Source organism: Epinephelus moara, chromosome 6 (assembly GCF_006386435.1).
Source record: "Epinephelus moara isolate mb chromosome 6, YSFRI_EMoa_1.0, whole genome shotgun sequence".
In the NCBI taxonomy this organism is placed as follows: Eukaryota; Metazoa; Chordata; class Actinopteri; order Perciformes; family Serranidae; genus Epinephelus; species Epinephelus moara.
In genome coordinates, this window is record NC_065511.1 from 32,652,623 (window position 1) to 32,673,487 (window position 20,865).

General features: G+C 42.0%; 1 protein-coding gene across 1 annotated transcript; it reads right to left on the minus strand.

Moving 5' to 3' along the window:
• Positions 1-8,261: 8,261 nt before the first annotated feature.
• Positions 8,262-19,352, minus strand: efna1b (ephrin-A1b). The gene is made up of 4 exons (XM_050047138.1): positions 19,080-19,352; positions 10,093-10,388; positions 9,809-10,000; positions 8,262-9,679 (listed from the first exon to the last, which is right to left on the minus strand). The coding sequence occupies exons 1-4, from the start codon at positions 19,175-19,177 to the stop codon at positions 9,558-9,560; spliced, it is 708 nt and encodes a 235-aa protein (XP_049903095.1). The 5' UTR covers positions 19,178-19,352; the 3' UTR covers positions 8,262-9,557.
• Between the last annotated feature and the right edge of the window lie 1,513 nt (positions 19,353-20,865).

Here is a 20,865-nt window from a genome sequence, read left to right on the forward strand (position 1 = left end):
CATGNTTGTGTCCGGTACTAGTCCATTTGTGTCTTTTTTGGTTGTTTTGTCTGTCTTTGTAGCTATTTTGTGTCTCTTTGTGGTCATTTTCTGTTTTTTTGTTTTTTTGTCATTTTGTTTCTCTCAGCTGTCCTTTTGTGTCCGGTACTAGTCCATTTGTGTCTTTTTTGGTTGTTTTGTCTGTCTTTGTAGCTATTTTGTGTCTCTTTGTGGTCATTTTCTGTTTTTTTGTTTTTTTGTCATTTTGTTTCTCTCAGCTGTCCTTTTGTGTCCGGTACTAGTCCATTTGTGTCTTTTTTGGTTGTTTTGTCTGTCTTTGTAGCTATTTTGTGTCTCTTTGTGGTCATTTTCTGTTTTTTTGTTTTTTTGTCATTTTGTTTCTCTCAGCTGTCCTTTTGTGTCCGGTACTAGTCCATTTGTGTCTTTTTTGGTTGTTTTGTCTGTCTTTGTAGCTATTTTGTGTCTCTTTGTGGTCATTTTCTGTTTTTTTGTTTTTTTGTCATTTTGTTTCTCTCAGCTGTCCTTTTGTGTCCGGTACTAGTCCATTTGTGTCTTTTTTGGTTGTTTTGTCTGTCTTTGTAGCTATTTTGTGTCTCTTTGTGGTCATTTTCTGTTTTTTTGTTTTTTTGTCATTTTGTTTCTCTCAGCTGTCCTTTTGTGTCCGGTACTAGTCCATTTGTGTCTTTTTTGGTTGTTTTGTCTGTCTTTGTAGCTATTTTGTGTCTCTTTGTGGTCATTTTCTGTTTTTTTGTTTTTTTGTCATTTTGTTTCTCTCAGCTGTCCTTTTGTGTCCGGTACTAGTCCATTTGTGTCTTTTTTGGTTGTTTTGTCTGTCTTTGTAGCTATTTTGTGTCTCTTTGTGGTCATTTTCTGTTTTTTTGTTTTTTTGTCATTTTGTTTCTCTCAGCTGTCCTTTTGTGTCCGGTACTAGTCCATTTGTGTCTTTTTTGGTTGTTTTGTCTGTCTTTGTAGCTATTTTGTGTCTCTTTGTGGTCATTTTCTGTTTTTTTGTTTTTTTGTCATTTTGTTTCTCTCAGCTGTCCTTTTGTGTCCGGTACTAGTCCATTTGTGTCTTTTTTGGTTGTTTTGTCTGTCTTTGTAGCTATTTTGTGTCTCTTTGTGGTCATTTTCTGTTTTTTTGTTTTTTTGTCATTTTGTTTCTCTCAGCTGTCCTTTTGTGTCCGGTACTAGTCCATTTGTGTCTTTTTTGGTTGTTTTGTCTGTCTTTGTAGCTATTTTGTGTCTCTTTGTGGTCATTTTCTGTTTTTTTGTTTTTTTGTCATTTTGTTTCTCTCAGCTGTCCTTTTGTGTCCGGTACTAGTCCATTTGTGTCTTTTTTGGTTGTTTTGTCTGTCTTTGTAGCTATTTTGTGTCTCTTTGTGGTCATTTTCTGTTTTTTTGTTTTTTTGTCATTTTGTTTCTCTCAGCTGTCCTTTTGTGTCCGGTACTAGTCCATTTGTGTCTTTTTTGGTTGTTTTGTCTGTCTTTGTAGCTATTTTGTGTCTCTTTGTGGTCATTTTCTGTTTTTTTGTTTTTTTGTCATTTTGTTTCTCTCAGCTGTCCTTTTGTGTCCGGTACTAGTCCATTTGTGTCTTTTTTGGTTGTTTTGTCTGTCTTTGTAGCTATTTTGTGTCTCTTTGTGGTCATTTTCTGTTTTTTTGTTTTTTTGTCATTTTGTTTCTCTCAGCTGTCCTTTTGTGTCCGGTACTAGTCCATTTGTGTCTTTTTTGGTTGTTTTGTCTGTCTTTGTAGCTATTTTGTGTCTCTTTGTGGTCATTTTCTGTTTTTTTGTTTTTTTGTCATTTTGTTTCTCTCAGCTGTCCTTTTGTGTCCGGTACTAGTCCATTTGTGTCTTTTTTGGTTGTTTTGTCTGTCTTTGTAGCTATTTTGTGTCTCTTTGTGGTCATTTTCTGTTTTTTTGTTTTTTTGTCATTTTGTTTCTCTCAGCTGTCCTTTTGTGTCCGGTACTAGTCCATTTGTGTCTTTTTTGGTTGTTTTGTCTGTCTTTGTAGCTATTTTGTGTCTCTTTGTGGTCATTTTCTGTTTTTTTGTTTTTTTGTCATTTTGTTTCTCTCAGCTGTCCTTTTGTGTCCGGTACTAGTCCATTTGTGTCTTTTTTGGTTGTTTTGTCTGTCTTTGTAGCTATTTTGTGTCTCTTTGTGGTCATTTTCTGTTTTTTTGTTTTTTTGTCATTTTGTTTCTCTCAGCTGTCCTTTTGTGTCCGGTACTAGTCCATTTGTGTCTTTTTTGGTTGTTTTGTCTGTCTTTGTAGCTATTTTGTGTCTCTTTGTGGTCATTTTCTGTTTTTTTGTTTTTTTGTCATTTTGTTTCTCTCAGCTGTCCTTTTGTGTCCGGTACTAGTCCATTTGTGTCTTTTTTGGTTGTTTTGTCTGTCTTTGTAGCTATTTTGTGTCTCTTTGTGGTCATTTTCTGTTTTTTTGTTTTTTTGTCATTTTGTTTCTCTCAGCTGTCCTTTTGTGTCCGGTACTAGTCCATTTGTGTCTTTTTTGGTTGTTTTGTCTGTCTTTGTAGCTATTTTGTGTCTCTTTGTGGTCATTTTCTGTTTTTTTGTTTTTTTGTCATTTTGTTTCTCTCAGCTGTCCTTTTGTGTCCGGTACTAGTCCATTTGTGTCTTTTTTGGTTGTTTTGTCTGTCTTTGTAGCTATTTTGTGTCTCTTTGTGGTCATTTTCTGTTTTTTTGTTTTTTTGTCATTTTGTTTCTCTCAGCTGTCCTTTTGTGTCCGGTACTAGTCCATTTGTGTCTTTTTTGGTTGTTTTGTCTGTCTTTGTAGCTATTTTGTGTCTCTTTGTGGTCATTTTCTGTTTTTTTGTTTTTTTGTCATTTTGTTTCTCTCAGCTGTCCTTTTGTGTCCGGTACTAGTCCATTTGTGTCTTTTTTGGTTGTTTTGTCTGTCTTTGTAGCTATTTTGTGTCTCTTTGTGGTCATTTTCTGTTTTTTTGTTTTTTTGTCATTTTGTTTCTCTCAGCTGTCCTTTTGTGTCCGGTACTAGTCCATTTGTGTCTTTTTTGGTTGTTTTGTCTGTCTTTGTAGCTATTTTGTGTCTCTTTGTGGTCATTTTCTGTTTTTTTGTTTTTTTGTCATTTTGTTTCTCTCAGCTGTCCTTTTGTGTCCGGTACTAGTCCATTTGTGTCTTTTTTGGTTGTTTTGTCTGTCTTTGTAGCTATTTTGTGTCTCTTTGTGGTCATTTTCTGTTTTTTTGTTTTTTTGTCATTTTGTTTCTCTCAGCTGTCCTTTTGTGTCCGGTACTAGTCCATTTGTGTCTTTTTTGGTTGTTTTGTCTGTCTTTGTAGCTATTTTGTGTCTCTTTGTGGTCATTTTCTGTTTTTTTGTTTTTTTGTCATTTTGTTTCTCTCAGCTGTCCTTTTGTGTCCGGTACTAGTCCATTTGTGTCTTTTTTGGTTGTTTTGTCTGTCTTTGTAGCTATTTTGTGTCTCTTTGTGGTCATTTTCTGTTTTTTTGTTTTTTTGTCATTTTGTTTCTCTCAGCTGTCCTTTTGTGTCCGGTACTAGTCCATTTGTGTCTTTTTTGGTTGTTTTGTCTGTCTTTGTAGCTATTTTGTGTCTCTTTGTGGTCATTTTCTGTTTTTTTGTTTTTTTGTCATTTTGTTTCTCTCAGCTGTCCTTTTGTGTCCGGTACTAGTCCATTTGTGTCTTTTTTGGTTGTTTTGTCTGTCTTTGTAGCTATTTTGTGTCTCTTTGTGGTCATTTTCTGTTTTTTTGTTTTTTTGTCATTTTGTTTCTCTCAGCTGTCCTTTTGTGTCCGGTACTAGTCCATTTGTGTCTTTTTTGGTTGTTTTGTCTGTCTTTGTAGCTATTTTGTGTCTCTTTGTGGTCATTTTCTGTTTTTTTGTTTTTTTGTCATTTTGTTTCTCTCAGCTGTCCTTTTGTGTCCGGTACTAGTCCATTTGTGTCTTTTTTGGTTGTTTTGTCTGTCTTTGTAGCTATTTTGTGTCTCTTTGTGGTCATTTTCTGTTTTTTTGTTTTTTTGTCATTTTGTTTCTCTCAGCTGTCCTTTTGTGTCCGGTACTAGTCCATTTGTGTCTTTTTTTGGTTGTTTTGTGTCTCTTTGTTGCTATTTAGTGTCTCTTTGTGGTTTGTTTGTGTCTTTTTTTGGTCGTTTTGTATCTCTTTGTAGTCTATTTTTGTTTCTATGTGGTCATTTTGTCGCTTTGGACTCTTTGTTTTGCCCATTTTTGTAGTTATTTTGCATATCTTTGCCGTTCCTTTGTAGTTATTTTAAGTCTCTTCCTGGTCGGTACATGTTAATGTCAGGAACATTTTGCAGGGGAAGGCCAGTGGGCCTCTTATAGGCCGGTTCAGTAAGTGAGGTCTCCAACTTTTTGAGAGTGCAAAACTAAATCGCTAGCATACGCTGGTATGCTGGGAGCTTCGCTGCGGACAGGAAGGTTCTACAGAGGGTCATAAACATAGACAGCCCTCCGCCCTCCCTGGAAGAGATCTCCAGCTCCTGCTGCCTCAGAAGGTCCAGATCAATCCTCAGTGACTCCTCCCACCCAGCACATCATCTGTTTGAGGTCATTGAAAGCCCTCACCTCCAGACTAATGAACAGTTTATTTTCCTGGGCTGTAAGATCACCAAACAAACAATAATCATGTGCAATATCTACACAGTGCAACACTTTAACCACCACCATTTTTTATTTATTTTATCATTTGCTATAGCAATTATAGAGCTGTGTATGTCATGTCATGTTTAGCTGTTTAACTCTTGAATTGGCCACCATGTGCAGCCTGTGATGAGGGATCATGAGCTGAAAAACACAGGTAAACACTGGTTTATCAGTACTACTTGTAGCAGGAGAATCTTATTGTGCCATTCTTCCAGTTTGTTGGCTCCATGCATATACTGTGGGTTTTCAAATTAGCAATGCAACAATTTTACTGTTCAAAATAACAATTAAGAATCCAGTCCACTGGGGTGCACCAGTGTGATTCACTTCATCCCATACATCATTCTTCAACTAGTCAGTGGACCATTCAAGCTGAAGAGTGTTATTTCATGGATATTAAATCCAGCATTCAAAATGAGGATTCATATCTCAAGCTGAGAATTAGATCTTTAAATTACCACTGCCTTTCCATTTAGCAAAGTTCAGGTGAATTTCATGCTAATCATCTTAAAAGTGCTCATTAACTTCCTTTGTCCATCCTCACCTCTCTTGCTCCCGTCCACTGTCATGGACTGTGTGATCAGCCGACTCCTCCCTCCCCTGTCCAGCTGACAGGACATCAGAGCTGCAGGGGTGGATGAGCCTTTCAGCGGCGCAGCCTCGTCGCTGTATAGCTCTTAACGCGCACCCTTTTTCACTTACACTTTTCAAAAATCTCTCAAACTTGACCTTTCAAAAACAGTCTTTGATGTATAATTTTCTCCGCTGTTCTCCTTCATTTTCTTTCAGTTCTAGCATTTAAAAAAAAAGTTTGCCTCTGTTTGACATTTAATTTTTTCCCACTTAATCTTTTATGTCATTATTTTTAATGTCATTTCTATATAGATGCTTTTTTTGTCTCTAGTTTCTGTTATTAAATTGTCATTTCTGAAGCTTCTCAAGGGTCCTTTAAATGCGTAAAGGTCGTTTATACAAAACTTTGTCTAGCCTTGATAACCCTGGATTTGTCTTTTCAAACACATTTCAAATGTAATCCAATAACAAATGGTCCATAATTCCAGACGTCTGAAATATTAAAATATATTTCAAAAATACACTTTTTTGTTTTGTTTGTAATTGTTAGAAACAGCCTTAACATTTAATCAACTTTTGAGATGCATTTTTTTGTTATATAATATTTGACCCACTACATTACAGAGGGAAATACAGCTGTGCTTTTCACTCTGAAACTGTCTGATGGCTGCAGTTACTGGACATTTTGCAGATTAAGATTTTACATAATATTAACATTAATTCATGAAAACATTGCAGTTTTAGGGAACGTCACCCTCCAACTAATCTGAAAGCATGAAACTGGAGGTAGGAAGTTTCTGGATCTCCAGTTTCCTTGCTACCACTGCCTCCAATTTAAGTGTTTTCGTGTGTGATTCATGTAGATGTACCATCTGCATCAGTAATGTCACACCCTGATTGGTACCCTATTTCACAATGGGTGCTTTTAGTTTGGATACTTTGAATACTCGTCATCGCCTGACATTTGTAGGCTTTATAGGCTTAAAGGTCCAGTGTGTAGGATTTAGGGGGATATATTGGCAGCAACGGGATATACTACAGATAATGAGTACATTTTCTTTAGTGTATAATCACTTGAAAGTAAGAACTGTTATGTTTTCCTTACCTCACATTGACATACACAAGGAGCGGATTGTTGTCTGTGGATATTGCCATGTTGCACCACCAGGTTTCTACAGTAGCCCAGAATGGACAAACCAAACACTGGCTCACATTTTTCATTGGCCACCATATTTAGAAGCCCACCTGCAACAAGCAGCGCCGGAGGAACACTTTTTTTTAATGTATAATTTCTTTATGCAGTGTTTGAATGGGGGAATGAGGTCAGTTTGTTTTGGAGAGGAACTCTGCGGATAATTCAGCTCCTGGTAAAAACCTTCTGAACATCTGGATCTCAACTTATCAGAGAAAAAAGATGAGCACATATTAGCAGGTGCTGGCCTAGCCACCCGTCATGCCAAATAGCGTCTGATTTGCAGCGTGAAACTGCTTTATTCGGTGTTGCTGGTTTAAACCACTGGCCTGGATGTTTTGGAGAGGATAATTGGATGCAAAGTTCTGTAGATAATTCAGCTCCCAGTGAAAAGCTCCTGATCAGATCAGATCAGAAAAAAAGGTGAGCAGACATTAGCATGTGGTGGGCGAACCGCCTATCTCTGACATGCCAAACAGCGTCGGCGAAACACTGATTTATAATGTGAAAGCGCTTTATTCAGTGTATTTATCAGTTTTAAGCACCTGGTTCATTTGTTTTGGAGAGGAGAAGACCTCTGCGGATAATTTGGTTCTCGGTAAAAACCTCTTGAACAGTGAACACTGAAGGAATTCTAGCTGTGAAAAGTTTCAGCTGGTTGCAATCTGCAGTCCTTAATGACTATATGCCACTAAATCCCCCTGAATCATACACACTGAACCTTTAAGTGCAGATTTTGGGAGGGGTATGCAGGGGACACGTCCTGCTCAATATTTTAAACGTGCATTTGCCCCTACAATAAAAAATGAGAGTGGTAGACGACTTTTATTTTGACAAAATGAAAAACATTTACACTTTAAACTTATGCAGAAAATGCGTAAATTGGTGCAAAAAAAAAAAAAAAGTGTTATATGCTCAGATTCTTTTGGCAGAGGACCCCCAAGCCCCTGTGTCATATGTGTTCCACCCAATGTTGAAATGAAACCTACGCCCTTGTTTATATTAATTTTAAATCTCACAGATTCAGTCTGGCTGCATTTCATCATTTTTGCACATTGCTGCATGACACCACCACACATTACCGAGGCACACATTACCGTGAATACCACCATGTTTGGTTTGTGTCATGAGGCACAGTGAAAGCATGCATTACTACACAGACCTCCACAGATACATGGGTGCTAGATTTCTGAGACTGTGTGATCATCTGCAGTAAATTTAAACTATGACGTGATTATGGAAAGACAAACAACTCAGTTTTATGCCCTGGTTTTGAATCTATATGTTGCGTGGTTTTACAGGGGATGGTGACTTTTAACAGTTTTCAGTCAGCTCTGAGGTTTGCAGGTATGAAGGTGTGTGTGTGCGCTGCGCTCCTCTTCATTCCAACACACCACTGTGTAGATGGATCCTCTAAAGAGCATGTGCAGAGCAGTAAAAGAAAGGGGGGAAAAAATGGTGTGAGTGAGGAGGCGAGAGTGACACCTTCACACCCAGTTGTCAGTTTGCTTGTGGGCCTCTCTCGCTGCACTATCCCGTCCTCTCACTCCTTCATCGTCCCCCCACTCGGTTCTCGTGTTTGGTTTTCAGACTGTGAAATCTAAGCCAGGGCAGGCCGTGTCACCAGGGATGAAAGACGGGAGAGGGCAGAGAAGAGGGGATGAGAATAGAGGTTGGGAAAGACCTGGGGGTGGAAATGTGGAGGCAGATGGAGAGATGTCATCACACGGGGAGATGGATCGCTTTAAAATATTGTATCATCCATCAAAATCTCAATGATGTCAGTGGACTTTCAAGATCCCAAATAAACACAAGAGATGATAAAAACCAGACAAAGATTTTCATTACATCACTTTTTTTTATTTCACTGAAGATTTTTTTCACATCATAAAACAGTTTCTTATAGTTTTTTCTATATACACATTTACATATAAACATTTACAAAATGACACGAGAACAAGAAAACAAACATCTGTAAGTGTATTCTGGGAATTCCCTTCAGTTTGAGGTTTGACAATGTGCGAGTGGAACCACATCTGCACACCAGTGTACCATGTACAGTAGAAATGAGTGAATTACCATAAGCACTGGAGAAGCTCAGCTCCCTAAAACCCCTGTTAGTTATATAATGTATCTTAATGTGTCTGCGTGGCGCTCAACCTCAGGTCACAATCCCTCCGGAGAACACGTAATCGACTAGTGAAGACTTGTGACACAAAAAATAAATGTATTTTATTATTGTTTGTTTTTGCAGGCACGGCGCACAATTAAAAGTAATTGCAACAGAGTTAGCTAGTGGCTAATTTGCATCTGTTGTCCCTGGGCAGGATCCAAATCAAATTTTTAATATTATCAAACGTAAAAAAGCACAATTAACTTTACTGTTTAATCTGCATAGGCAGCTGTAGGCATCACTTTAAGGGCTTGTGAGCCAAAAAAGGCAGAAAAAAAAGGTTGAGAACCACTGGTCTGAATAAGACAATTTGTTTGCCTGTGTTGTCTTATAACTGAACTGAATGTGTGTGTTCATCTAAACCACAGCGACTGCTTTTGTATCAGTGATGCTTTGACAGACTTGAATAGATATAACAGACTCAGGGAGATTTAACAGGGAGCTGAGTGCTACACAACAACATGACAAAAAAAATCCTACATAATGCATACCACTTTGGCAGTCGACGACAACATTTCCAATACACAGAATTAATAATGTCTCTACATGTAGAGGAAGAAAAATAAATGACATTAACACCTGGAGATGAGGAGTGTAATGCAACTCTGTACCAATGGTGAAAACACAGGATAACGAAGATAATGTAATCCTCTTGTCATTCTTCAAATTTAATACTACCCATTATGTATTTTTGATCAGTTTGCTCGCAGTTTTGTTCGTAATGACCGAAAAAAAGAGTGCATCTTAAAAATGAGAACTTCCATCCTCATTATAAAGTCATAAAAAAAAAAGGTCCTCTTCTTTGGAACGATCCACGTTCCACATTCACGCAAACAAACACACAAACACACACTGTCCACTCTTGTATAAAAAAATCTGTTTATAAAAAAGTCTTTGAGAGTTCATTTGTGGTCCCAATGGCCAGCATTGAGTTAGCATTGTCTCTGCTGTGGCGTCCGGCTCAGCCTTAGTGTAGCATCAGGCCTAACAGGACTGGGATGGTGGTGAAGAAGAGCGACAAGGAGACCACCTGTGCTCCTGAGCTGCCGATGCTCCTCTGGACATTTGGCTCCATCACAGCAGGGTCATCTGAGGAAAGAAAAGGGAGGGAGCGTCAATATTAGATTTCATCATTCAGGCAGGATAAACACACCCAGCTGAGCTCCTCTGCTGTGACTATTTTGCGTCTGTCTGGTATTTTTTCAGAAGAATCCTCACCTGCTGGGAGCCGGTTAGACGGGTTGTGAACTCCTCCAGCAGCAGCAGGAAACTTCCCTTTTCCTCCATCTGGGCTTTTTCCTGTATCTTCCACCTTGGATTTATCTTGATTGGGCTTTCCAGATCCTTTATGCCCGACAACATCCACTCTCAGCCTTAAACACTCCTGGCCGTGGTGATGCATTGGCTTGGCTGTGGAGAGTCAGAACGAGGGAAAAGTTTTAGTACAAGAAACCATCACAGGATCAGAATAAGTTTGTAAAAATCCTTTCATTGACACTTACAGATATAATAATAGCTCTCTCCTTGTCTGAACTCCTTGCCAAGGGTGAAGGGAGTAAAACGCTGGAATTTCTCAGAGAATTTCTCAGGCGCATGGGGAGCGAATGGCCGCGAGCACTCCCAACGAAGCTGGTCGAAGGAGTGAGGCTTGCACACCTCGTAGTCTTCCCTCTCCACCATGTACAGCACGTAGCGCTCGGCTGAATGCGATGGCACCTCGCCGTGAGCGTAGTGGGGGCAGATGATGTCCAGATAGTCGTTGATGCGCACGTTCACTGTGTACTCGTCCCACAGGAAGCTGCAGGGAGACAGGAAGAAAGGAGGAGGTTACTGACAAAGCTCCTCACCCATGGAAGTGTTTTTCTTTTATTTTGCAGAATTAACACCATGAATAACAGATACTGTCTGTCAGGACACGTGTTCAACACACACCCTGAGAGGCTGGCTCATTCAACACACACAGTGCAAATAACAATGCGGGCTAATCACTCGTAGACACGCGCAGCGACAGGAAGCAGGCTCACTCACGCGAATAACATCATAACACACAGGTAGAGCTACAAAGGTGGCAGTCAGATAACACGTGAGGGTGTTTGTGTTGAAGTCTTTAGGTATACATGTGCAAACCCGTCACTGTGACAGAATTAGAAAGAGCCTGATCAGGCCAGACTTGTTCACTTTGTTTACAGACGAGGAAACACACCTAGAATCCCATAAAGCCTCACCGCCATCCCACTCACACACACACCTTCCTGCTCTCCTCCCTATTGCCTGCAGCAGAAGTTCACTTCACACCTTCTTTAATAGATTTCCTAAATCTCTGTTTTCAACTTCTCTGCCAGTTCACCTTTCTATCTGTATAACCCAGTGTCTCGTCCTTTCAAACTGTTTCTGTGCCACTTGTTTCTTCACCTGGATGTTTGTCCGTCAGTGCCGAAGCGCCTGTTGTGACTCCTCACACTAATTTGCTGTCTCTATGTGAGACTGTCTCTCAATTTCTCCCTGATTTCATCAAAGACAGAAAGAGAGTGGGTGGAGACAGTCAGACTGTCGCTCTCTTTCCCTCTTTTCATCCTTACCCTTCATTTAGTTTTATGGCTCTTTTTAAGCCTCCCCGTCTCCTCTTTGCTCACTTCCTGTGCTTGTTTGGTGTCTTAATGAAGAGACGGTAAAAAATAGGTAGGAATCCTGCTCTGCGCATCTGCAGCAATGATTTTCAGTGTGAAGCACTTTCCAGGAAGTTTTGTTAAATTTTCACCTCAGCAGAACTTTTACTGATTGTTAATAAGAAGCTACGACTCAGGAAGGGACGACTTTGTTGGGGCAGAGGAGGAAATGAATTTATGCGCAACTCCTGGTAGCTTCGCTTTCACTTTCTCATTACTACTGAGTCTTTCCTTTATTGTAAACATGCTGCAGGTGAGGCGGTGCTAGGCTGCAATTTGGGCTTTGCAGCTTTCTGGTAGTTGCTACTGCTGTGAGATCGGCCAAAAGACAGGAGGTGAAGAAAGATTGATATGTGTGTATCACTCTGATTACATCCTGGAAGGTCACAGGTCTCTAATCCTCAAATCTAATCTGTGTTTAAACTGAATGACTGCTTGTGGATGCTTGTGTTTAGCGTGTTGCAGAGAGTGAAAGTGACAAGAAAACAGCCCCTGCATGTCTGCCGTTGTTTTTGTGTGTTTGTGCCTCGGCTTCAAAGTGTGGGACGCGGTGGCCCCTGGCCCCCCTTGTCCTGTTGTTGCTGCTCCTGTTAGGACCCCCTGGCCAAGTCACAGACATGCTGGCTCCAAATCTGGGCCTCTAACCCCTCCTTCCTGCCTCTGCATGTGTGTGTGTGTGTGTATCAGTTAGCGCAAACCTACCTGTCAAAACATGCTTTGTTAGCCGAGCACAACTCTACACTTGTTATCCAGGGCTAACAGGCTGATCACCACCCTCCCCATGCAATCACTGCTTTCTCTCAGAAAAGGCTCTTTGTGTACACTCCTGTGTAGGTGCACGCCTTTGTTTGTATGTGTGTTTCAAGTGTTTCAACGAAAGGGAAACAGACACAGCCTGTAGCAGCCTAATTGGCTAAATAATCTCTGCTCTCATTTTGTTCCTCTCTGCTCCGTTTTATTTGACTCAGACCAGTAATAAGAGAGCCGGAGAAAACAAGGCACTTGGAGATCTCTAGTTGCTCCCTCTGAAGTGAAGAGTAGTTTTAAATTGCATGGGATACACCTTTTTCCCACACTGCGTCCTTGTTAGCGGCCTTGCCGACCTCTGCATGAAAACACCGGCTTGTCAGAAGCCAACAAAACAGATAGATTCTGTTGCTAATTTCATTCACAACTCGTGCTTTTAAGAAAACTCTGCTTTTATCCTTCTCTTCACCTCCTCATTTCCCCTTTCCCCCTCCTCTCCTCCATTGGTCTGGCTAATTAAAAGCTGTTAGGGGTCTGGGGCCAACGTGTTCTCTAAAAAAGAAAGGGGAGGAGGAATGAATGAGGTGTAATTAAACCCTTTCCCTCCCCAAAGACAGAATGCCTGAAGGCTACAGGGCCCCTTCAACCCCTGTACCTTACCCCATGTGGAGCTTTCACTGCCCTGACTGCTGTGGATGTGTGTTATATGTGTGCTCATATGACTGTTAGGGTATTTTAGTGCGTTCACAGCTGCATTTGAGTTGTCTAGAAATGCTTCTTCTTCCTTTCTGGTAAAACCATAGCCCTATGGATGCCTGTTGAACTAGGTCAGACTTTTACAGTGCAAAGCCCGTGTCTTTCCCCTCCATCCTCCTTGCCCCCTCTACTTTACGTTTCACTCATCAAAGCTCTCCACTCCTGGAGACTCTTGTATCTCCCTGCGTCTGCTCTCGCCCCTGACTGACAGCTCTCGGGAGAGTGAGAGTCGCATTAACGTGATAGCTATGTCGTATGTGAGAGTGAGGGCCAGGTGTGTGAGTTGTTGCAAACCTACTTTTCAAACAGCCTCTTCTTCCCGTGAGTTAGTTTATCTCAGTGTGTGTATGAGTGTGTGTGTGTTTTCAAGGGGGGAGGGATTCTCTGAAGACCCTTATTCAGGGCGTCTCATGCCCCGGGCTCATGAGCACATCTGTTTATCAATGCCTACTGAAGCCTCTTGTGTGTTTCAGTGTGTGTGTGTGCGCGTGTGTTTTCTTGCATGTGACTGAGGTGTGGGCAAACAGCAAGGGTTGAAGGTGGCTGTAGTCTTTCTTCCTCTCTGCCGCAAACAGGTCAACTCACACTACAGAGCTACTTTTGCTTTTGCGTCAGTGGGCAAGGTGTGTGTGTGTGTGTGTGTGTATGTATGTGTGTTATAAGGGTAACAGCTACAGCACTGGTTGTGTTAAGACAGTAGGTGACTCCTCCAACACTTGTCCTCCTCACTTAAGCTTTGAAGTCTTGCTATTGTCCTCTAAAACCTCATCCTTTTTTTCCTCCTGCCATCCCTCCTTTCTTTTTCGTCTTCTCCTTGCTGTCCCCGCAGTTTGTCCCCAGAGCTCTCACTGGTGTCGGTCAAACAACTGACACAGGAACTCTGTCTTTCACCGTCCCTCTGGGGAGCAGTTCAAACTGCCAGCCAGGGTCGAGGGGTTAGAGTTCAGGGTCGCAACTTACTCACGCACGCTACAGTCTGAGTCAGCGCTGAAGATATTTATTACACACAACGCACCCATGTAGCGAGTCAGCACCACTGAAACACCAAACAGATGCATCCCCTCCGCCATTTGCTCTGCAGGTAATCAGTAGTAAGTGTGCACACACTGGAATGTCACATCGGGGGTGTGCAGGGGGGCTGCGGTTTGGATAGTTTACGATGTTCTCACAAGGCGTACTCATCAAATTTCCCGGCGCACTCTCACACACTTTTACTTTGACGTGTACACTTAATACCCTATTAATTTGCTGTGGCATGGCAGATTCACACCTCCTTTCACACAGGCCGAGGAGCTGTCAGTGGTTCTAATGGGTTTAGCTGCTCACTGGTGGGATACTCCATTAAAGCCAATCTAATATACACCGAAAAGTCTTTCTATATTAGCTTCCAGTGTAATCTACCCTCATTCTTCCTCTATCTCATTGTCTTGCAATAAGAAACCCAGTGGGATTCTTCCTCTGCTAGGCACCAATAAGATCTTCTGTCCCTACTTACACCGTAAATCCAGCACTCAACTCTATTCCACTACATGTTAATCTGTGTGCTTATATACGCATGCATAATATAGTGAAGACATTGAGAATCCTTTTGGTCCTTGGAAGATGAGCTTTTAAAATTGTCAACCCTGCCGTTTCTCACTTATTCAATTCCAAACTTATCCCCTCCCTTCATCCATCACTGTCCACTCTCTCCTCCCTCCGTCTGCCTCTCCTTTATTCTTCCAAAAATAGGCCCATCCCCCCCTCTCCCTCTCCTCTATTTTCTCCTGTCTCTTAACGCTGACATAATATACCAGAGCTCTTCATCCAGGCTAATTTCTCAACACAAATCCCTTTCTCCAGTTCACCCTTCTCTCACCCTGCACCCCGGGCCTCTCCTCCTCCTCCGCCTCTCTGCCCCCCCAAAATCTTTTCACCCGGCCTCCCTTTTTGTAGCCTCCCATTCTGTCTGCGATGAATAGAAGAAGGCCAAATGGTATCATGCTTGGTTTAATATGTTTTGGGGTCACGGGGAGTTAATCTGTTCGCTTGTGTCTGTCTAGCTGCGAGAGAGAGAGGGAACAAGTTCAGTAACTTCTAAGAATTCACATTAAATATTTAACTTGTCTCATGTGAGAAAAAAGTTTTGAAGGCAAAACATCCTTAAAATACTCCAACTGGAGTCCATCTGACTGAAATCCGTTGCCAATTCTGCCCTTTAGAGGGCGATGGTGGGCTATGAGTGGACAGCAATGCCAAAGTATGCCTGAAATGCTATGAATGAGCAGTACACACATACACACGCATGCTTGCCCACACATACTACGGTAACGCTAGGCAAAAGCAGGCCCCTCTGGTGTTAGCAGAGGCGAGGGCTGAGAGGTGCTCTGTCCTCCTCCGGTGGAAAACTACTGAGGGCCAAGACAGAGGAAGGTCTGTGAGAAAGAGGGGGACGGATGGAGGGAGGGGAGGAAGTCTGGACCACAGATAAGGAAGCGAGAGGAAGAGCAGAGAGAAAACAGAGGTACATGGATACTGTGACGGGGGAGGAGGGTGTCCACAGACCTGAGACACAGACAGAACTGTAGTTTATGCAGTCACTACAGTCCCCAGGTGCTGCTGGGTGCTACGATGCATGAAAGTATGTCTATAAGTGTGTTAGGTAAGAGGACGGTTACATCAGCGGGGAATACACACAAAGCCTTCTGATATTAATTTGGAAGGATGTACAGCAAGATAAGTGGAGATGTTCTGCACTGATCGTAATTGATTGTTCTGATGCAGAGATCCATCATGCATCACAACAATCAATTACAAGTACTACAGGACATCTGGGTGATTATGGTTGAAAAGATCCACTTTGACATCCACAGGTTTATTAAGCAACTTATATATATATATGTTGTAACGATTACACAATAACCCAGATACACACAAACTGATGAAAGAGGTCATAATGAAACAGACAGAAGTTACATCACAGGATCATAAATATATATATAGAATGCCAGCAGGATGATGGGTTTGTGTCTATGGGTCAGATGGTCAGATTACAAGCCGTCTGTAATCTATGTTAGTGTGTGCGTAAGTGTGTGTGTTCTCATTCTGGTGAGATTAGAGGCCAGCAACCAGACGGGACACGGGGTGGGGAGGGGTGAACGTAATGAGTGGAAAGGGAGACAGACAGAAGGGGGAACAAAATGTATAAAATGTACATGTTGGGGGGGGGGGGACGCATCCTCCAGGCCACATGTACTGTACGTGTACAGGCAGGCCCGGCTGCTTCAATAACAGCACTGGCAGACGGAGCCAGAGATAAACAGAATATTACATTACACCAAACTCCTGATAAAGATATTTGCACAGATATGGGGGAGCATGAGAAATAAAGCCGGGCCACTCCGGATGGATGAAAGCAGCCAAATAACACAGAGATAGCATCTATAAAGGAGACTGTGTTAATAGCACATCTGTGCAGAAAAGTAGAGATCTTGTATGCACTTGAATCAGTAAGTAGAGGGGGGAAAGAGATGGAGGGCTCAGGGCCAGTCTGGGAGGAGACCCAGCTGTTACAGAGTGAAAGAGGAGTGAAGATGGGGAGAGGAACAGACAGGTACAGTGAGAGAAACACACACACACACACACACACACACACACACACACACACACACGCAGCTGACGGAGTTGAGTATAGTAACAGCGGAGAGGAATGCTGGCTGTAGCTAATATTAACATCCCAGTCCTCACTCTTGCCCCCCAGTGTGTGTAAGTGTGAGTCACACATTTATCATGTCTCGGTAAGACTGCCTCCGGTAACAGCCACTCCTTATCTTACTCTGACGTTGGGGCAAACACACACAGCAGACACATCAACAATTACGTACTCGGTTCCACAACAACAAAATCACTTCCCGTTAAAAGCTGTTAAAGGGCAGCACAAGTTCAAACTCTATCTCTGTCTCTGACACACACACACACACACACACACGCTCATATGATCAACACAGGCAGAGACACGTACTGTAAAAACAAGACCGGACCAGACTTAGAAAAACATGCCTCTCCACCTGTCATGTAAGAAAACTGTACACACACTCACTCAGAGTATCACATCCCTACAGGGACTTGGAGTACAGGTTTACATTAAATTGCACTGACAGGTTGGTGATAATCATACACACTCCTACACACACTGTGTTCAGAGAAACACACACACACACACACACACCTAAACTGCTGCCAGCTTAATTCACTTCCTCTATACTCCTCAGACTACATGAATGGGCAGACTGCTGCCATCTGGTCACCGTCCTCCACCTATGACAAATCACTGCCGCTCACAATCAGACTAAGAATCAATTAGCATCAATTATCCATGGCCTGCTGCTGTCAAAGCCCCGCTGATGGATCAATGTGATCCTCCGAACAGGTGACTGATTGATCACTGGGGAACAGGGAACAGTTTGGGGCAGGTGCTGGAAAGCAGAAGACAGGAGAGATGATGGAAACATGGACGGGAAGAGAAAGGAGTGAGAGGTAAAGGAGGGGGTCGAGGAATGAGGGATTACAGAGGAGTAATGGAGATTAGGCTGTTAAATTTGGCCAGAAAAATATAATACGAGTAGCATGTGGGGGTCAACTGATAATGGTTTCATTTTGGCTTTTAGCTGCCATTATCCTCCTGATACACATTTCTGTGGCTGAGAAACTATTTCCCTGTAGCTCTTGAGTGAACAACAGAGAATGAGAACGGTCTCGGTTGACTGGAAGTATGACAGATATGACAGAAGCAGAAAAGCCACATGTTTGTGATGTGTGTGAAGTTTATGTCTGTCTGTGTCAGGGTCTATGTTTAGACATCCAGCAAAAGGGATTAGAGTATTATTATGGTTTTTCTTCTGGTTACACAACTCCCATTTGACAGCAGAAATAGTCCAGGGCCGGATTAGAGACAGCAGACCACCCCCGCTCCCCTTCTCTTTTTGTCTTATTTGAACTAAAACTTGGAGCCCCAGTTTCCTCTTTGTACCCAGACCCCCAAAAAGCCTCTTGGTGTCACATTTCCTCTCTTACCTTTCCTTTCAGTCTCACCTGAACCACAGTTCCTCCCCTCTCTGTGTGTGTGGTGACTCAGGTGTAAAACTCAGGTGGGTCAAACCCGGCCGGTGAGTCACGCATGGACTAACCCATGACACAAGCACTTGCTTGTGACGACAGGACTTTCCATTAGACTCCTTATCCAATTATCAGGACAATTGTTTGCCTTGTTGCGGGGGCTCCTTTTTAGCCCCGCGTCTATTGTCATTCTTAAAGGGCAATTAGAGAGCCAGTAATGTAATCAAGACAAGATTTAAAAGGCCATAATGGCTTTTGCCCTTGTTTAGTCTCGGTGGCGGATTTTAATCGACCTCTCTCGGCAGCAGATGAGCGGGGACCGTCCTTCTGTTTCAGCTCGGTTATAAAATAATACTGTCTTTCAAGCGTGGTGGGGGGATCACTCGCTCCACGCTAAAAGCTCAATAAATCGCGCTGCGATATTGCGCGTCTGTCAAGCTCCATCGATCCCACTGAGTGGTCGGATAGCATTACATTTCTGACCTCAGAACAAAATAATCAGCAATATGTGCCTCTCTCTCTCTCACACACACACACACACACACACTGCACACACACTATCACTATCTTCCCCAATGAAGAAACACTTTACTGACAGTCCTGATGCATCTCTATAAAACTGATTACGAAATGAACCCACTGATTTTCATTTATAGACTTTCCATGACACACACTGCACACACACATATACACACAGGTGCAGACCCTACAGACAGCGTCACTGGCCAAGTTCATACTCGTCAGTCTATTTTCTACTATTAGAGTATGTCTGTGTCTATGTGTTGCGGTTAAATATAGTGGTGAATCTGTCCATCTGTCTGGGCATCCGCTCACAGTCCTCTGCTTTTACGCCCCGCTGCTGCTGTGTAGTCTAATACCCTGATCGCAATCCTGTTAGGCGGGTTTAAAAGGTAGACCACACACACCTTAAACGTCACACGAACCTTTAATTGTCACATGAATGAAAAACAACAACAACAAGCTTTGTTGTAGCAGTTTAAGAGCGTGCGCAGCCTCGGGGCCCTTGGGTAATGACACTGCGCGCAACATGGGGACTTTACATGTGTGAGACACACACATACACACACACACACACACACACACACACACACACACACACACACACACACAGAGCAGTGATTGACACTTTACTACTAGTCACATATTAACTTCAGGCACAAACACACGCAGCATTTTCGCGCACAAAAGCACAAACCAGGACTTACTTTGGGTTCGAGCCGTTCCAGTAGACGCTGTGTCTCTCCGCACAGGCGAACCAAGCACCGATGCTCAGCGCTAAACACACCAGATACACCAAATCCATATCTCCTCTTCTCCAAAGGAACCTCACCAAGCTCAGCTAGTAAGCGACAACTCTAAAATACGTCTGCTGTTGAAGATTCAAATGCGTAAATACGCACAGTGGATTTTACGCACCTAGAGTAGTAATCAAAGCTGTTCAAACTAACGCGTCTCACCAAACACTGTTGCAACTCTTGACTGGTTCACAGGAGCGCAACTTGTCTGTTTTGTCTGGCAGTGGCTCCACCCCTCCATGCGGCGCCAACCAATAGCAGTGAAAAGCAAAGTGGATGCCCCGCCCAGCGCAGCCACTGGAGACGCTCCCTCCAGCTGCTCACTCTTTACACCACAAAACACAAAAACAACTCTACTAGAGCTTTAATAACACCATAGAAGAGTACTAAACTAATATAAGTCAGAGTGGAACATTAATCTGATAAGATAAGAAATTATAAACAACATAAGTGAAAACAGAAGTTAAAAAACACACATTTGAAGGACATTCAGACTTAGGAGCAACTTAATTATAATCATGTCAACAGGTTTCATAAGATGTTAAAGAAAATCAATTAAAAGCACAAGTGGGAATATGCACAACAAGACCATCTAAAAACATCTAATCATAAAAATGGCAATGGATAATTTAAAGTAATAATAACACACTGTACAAATAGTGTATTAGCCTACAAGTCTTTCACTCAAAAACATACAGAAGTATTGCAAACAAAGTGTTCTGTGTTGAAATGTACTTAGTATCAGTATAATTCATCATTAAAAATCATTATGCAGAATGTCAGCACTGCCTGTGTTATGATATTATCAGATCAAGTCAGCAGAACTTAAATGTTAACGCTCATATGAACTGCTTTATACACTTTTGGGTAGTTAATCTACAATAATGAGTCATTTCACACACTAATTATATGTTTTTAATTTAAAATCTTAATCTGACAGGTAGCTATAGCTTTTAAATAAATGTAGTGGAGTAAAAAGTGCAATATTTGTCAGTGAGATTTGGCAAAACAGAAGTAAACATTTGCCTAAAATAGAAATACAGAAATAAGGTAGCCGACTTTCCCACTGAAAAATGATTATTTATTTTGATAATTAATGTAAGTTTCAACAGCCATTATGATATGTTGGTGTCTGTTGTTGTTGGAATGTGGTTTTTTTATGTCGTAACAGTCATGTGTTGTTGTTCAGCTGTGTTGCATTGTGTTATGATGCACTACATGTTGCAATTATATTGTGTTGAGGTGTTGGGTTGTTATTATACGCTGTAATACAAGTTTGTCAACTTGTGTTTTTTTGTATGCTGCTAAATTGCATGGTTTTGCACTGTCTGTTGTCACGGTGAGCTGTAAATATGTTGCTGCACTTATGCTTCAGACACAAATTACTTTTATATGTCACATACTGACAAGATTTTGGCGTTCATCATCCCAGTGGTTGTGTTTCAGTCATCTGAGAACCCTGTGCAGAGAGGTGTTCCTGCAGGCTGTTGTTGTCTAGGCACGCTGCTGTACTGATTGCCTTTTGTCAGATAGTAGAGAATTATTACCAGCTTATCAGCCAGTCTAATCTTGTGGTCTCCGCTTAGCCGTGTCCCCAGACAGGTAACTTTAGAAAACAACCTCACAGATGGAGTGGATAAAGTCCAGACCGTGGGGTGTCAGCGGGATTGTGGACCCAGCAGGAGAGGGCTTCCCT

Excerpts from the sequence above, each read along its gene's own strand:
- efna1b (XM_050047138.1), bottom strand. The coding sequence starts at position 19,177 with ATGGATTTGGTGTATCTGGTGTGTTTAGCGCTGAGCATCGGTGCTTGG. Across the intron at positions 10,389-19,079 it reads TGGAACGGCTCGAACCCAAA|CTTCCTGTGGGACGAGTACA; the intron begins GTAAGTCCTGGT and ends GTCTCCCTGCAG. Across the intron at positions 10,001-10,092 it reads AGAGAGCTATTATTATATCT|CCAAGCCAATGCATCACCAC; the intron begins GTAAGTGTCAAT and ends GACTCTCCACAG.